The sequence below is a fragment of the Macrobrachium nipponense genome, chromosome 40 (genome assembly GCF_015104395.2).
Source record: "Macrobrachium nipponense isolate FS-2020 chromosome 40, ASM1510439v2, whole genome shotgun sequence".
NCBI classification, from domain to species: domain Eukaryota; kingdom Metazoa; phylum Arthropoda; class Malacostraca; order Decapoda; family Palaemonidae; genus Macrobrachium; species Macrobrachium nipponense.
The window spans coordinates 1,737,073-1,739,185 of NC_061101.1; the positions used below are offsets into that span (position 1 = coordinate 1,737,073).

Below are 2,113 nucleotides of genomic sequence, written 5' to 3' on the forward strand. Positions count from 1 at the left end.
TGTGGCAGGAGCAGGGGCACTCGATGGACCTAGCAGCCGATGCAGTCTCTCCATTGCACAGAGATGCTTCCACAACTTTATCCAGGAGTGAATTCCATCACAAAACTGAGCAACCTCTCCCCAACTTCAGAGCGGATTGTTCCTGAATCTTAATCTTTTCCTCTGTCACATGACCCCATTCCTTGTCATCCTAAAAGTGTGCAGAGTCCTTAAGTGACCAGCCTGAATTGATTTTCTTTGGTAAAGGTTTTTTACCATTGCAGCATCTCGCTCCAGTCTTTGGAGGTTTGCTGCAGATTTCAGCCTCATCTTTTGATGTAATTCGTCCCTGCTCATTGTTGGCTGATTATTTTCATTCCTTGAAGGTGGAGTCTTCTTGAGGGCTTTCGGATCTGTTTTGTTGCCAGCTGAAGGCTGTTCCATTGCCCTGACCTGATTAATTCCTTCCTCGATGCTGTCCAGCCGTCGGTAGAGAGCTTTACAATTGACCTGAGGCCTCCTTAGACATCGTGGTTTATCGAGAAACTTTACCTTCTCTCCTGTCCTTTCTAATTCAGGCTGTTCGTTCGGCATCATTTTAAGAAATCTGAATTCCTCTTCTAAGGATCTGATCTTGTGATCCTTCGCAACATTCTCTTCTTGAAGACTTTCAATTTCCACGATTGCCTCCATCTTTTCAAACTCAATCTTCTCCTGTTCCTCCTTCATCTCGGCAAGTTCGAATTCGAGTTGGACTTTCCTCCTCGTCATCTCATTCAGCTCCTTTCCTTTTCCCTTTTTTGCGGCAACACTTTTAACCATTTTTAAGAGAAAGATAATCTCTTCTTGCATCTGGGAGCATTCACCTCCCAGTCTCAGGATTTCTGTGTCCTTCTGGACACTCTGTTCTTTGAGCTCTTTTACCTCCTCATTTCTCTCGGCTAATTCTGCTTTACATTGATGCAGTTGTTGCAGATTTTCATCAGCCCTCTGTTTCTCAATCTTGAATTCTTCTATTTCATCTTCTAAGTCGTTAATCTTCAGGTTCCTCAGCTCATTTTCCTTCTGAAGAACTTCGATGTTCTTCTGTTTCCTCCGATTCTCTTCTCGGAGTCTCTGTAACTCCTCCTCGTGCTTGCTCAGCTGGACTTTTGTCAGATTTCTGTCATCTTCCATTTTACTCAAATCCCGGTGCAAGGTCTCCTTCTCCATGTCGAGAACTACGACCGTGTTCTCCAGGATGATTATAGTAGAGTCTTTATCCTCGTTCTCCTTTCGTAGCTTTTCGGTGTCTTCCGTCTTTGCCGCTATTTCTTCTCTTAGTCTGTTCATTTCGGCAGGCATCAAATTGATCTCCTTCTCTTCGAGTAGTCGTTCCAAGTCTCGTGTGGCTCGTTTCATCTTTTCTCTGCCTTCTATCAGGGATTTTATTTTCTCTTTCAGTTCTATCATGCGAGACTTTTCAAAATCCTTCTCAAGCCTTAAGACGTATTCATCAGTCTTTTGACTAATGCTTTCGTCATCGGTTTTATCGTCATCACTGGCTAAGTTCTCCTCATACATTTCCACTTCGCAGTCGAAGTCTTGGTCAAAGTTAGGGTTTTCCTCAGGGGTCATTTCGTCAACAAACTCAGCTTTCACGTCTTTGCCATCGTCGTAATCCTCAGGAATTCCAAGATCCTCCGGGCGCATGTTTTCCAAAGTGAAATTCATGAAGAATTTCACTATCGCGCTGCCAAGGCCAAGAAGCAAGAACACTTGGCCGATTAGCAACTACAAAGCGATATGAAACATGTCCAAGCGGGGGATTGTGAATTCGCAGGTGAAGCACTTTGATAGCACAAATGTAATAATACTCAACAACATGTTGTCTCGTACGGATAAACTCCATCTGGCTCATCCTTAGTTTTCAAATCGGTCAGAGGATCCTTGTCTGGATCCTGGCGCCGTTTCTGTCTCCGCTGAAGCTGCTCCTGTCTTCGGGAAATCTTGAGGATTCTAGGGGGACTTATTGATGTTAGAGCCTTTTGTGTGTCCACTGAAGCCGCTGCTGGCTTCGGGAAATCTTGGGAATTCTAGAGAGACTCAGGGACGTCGGAGCCGTTTCTGTCTCCGCTGAAGCCGCTCCTGTCTT

The 2,113-nt window shown here is 44.8% G+C and overlaps 1 protein-coding gene across 1 annotated transcript; it reads right to left on the reverse strand.

Annotated features, from left to right (window-relative positions):
- Positions 1 to 165: 165 nt before the first annotated feature.
- On the reverse strand, positions 166 to 1,671 carry LOC135211795 (M protein, serotype 2.1-like). The gene has a single exon (XM_064245007.1). The coding sequence runs from the start codon at positions 1,669 to 1,671 to the stop codon at positions 166 to 168; it is 1,506 nt and encodes a 501-aa protein (XP_064101077.1).
- Between the last annotated feature and the right edge of the window lie 442 nt (positions 1,672 to 2,113).

Bases quoted from the DNA above. Each gene is read 5' to 3' on its own strand.
- LOC135211795 (XM_064245007.1), bottom strand. From the start codon at position 1,671: ATGCGCCCGGAGGATCTTGGAATTCCTGAGGATTACGACGATGGCAAA.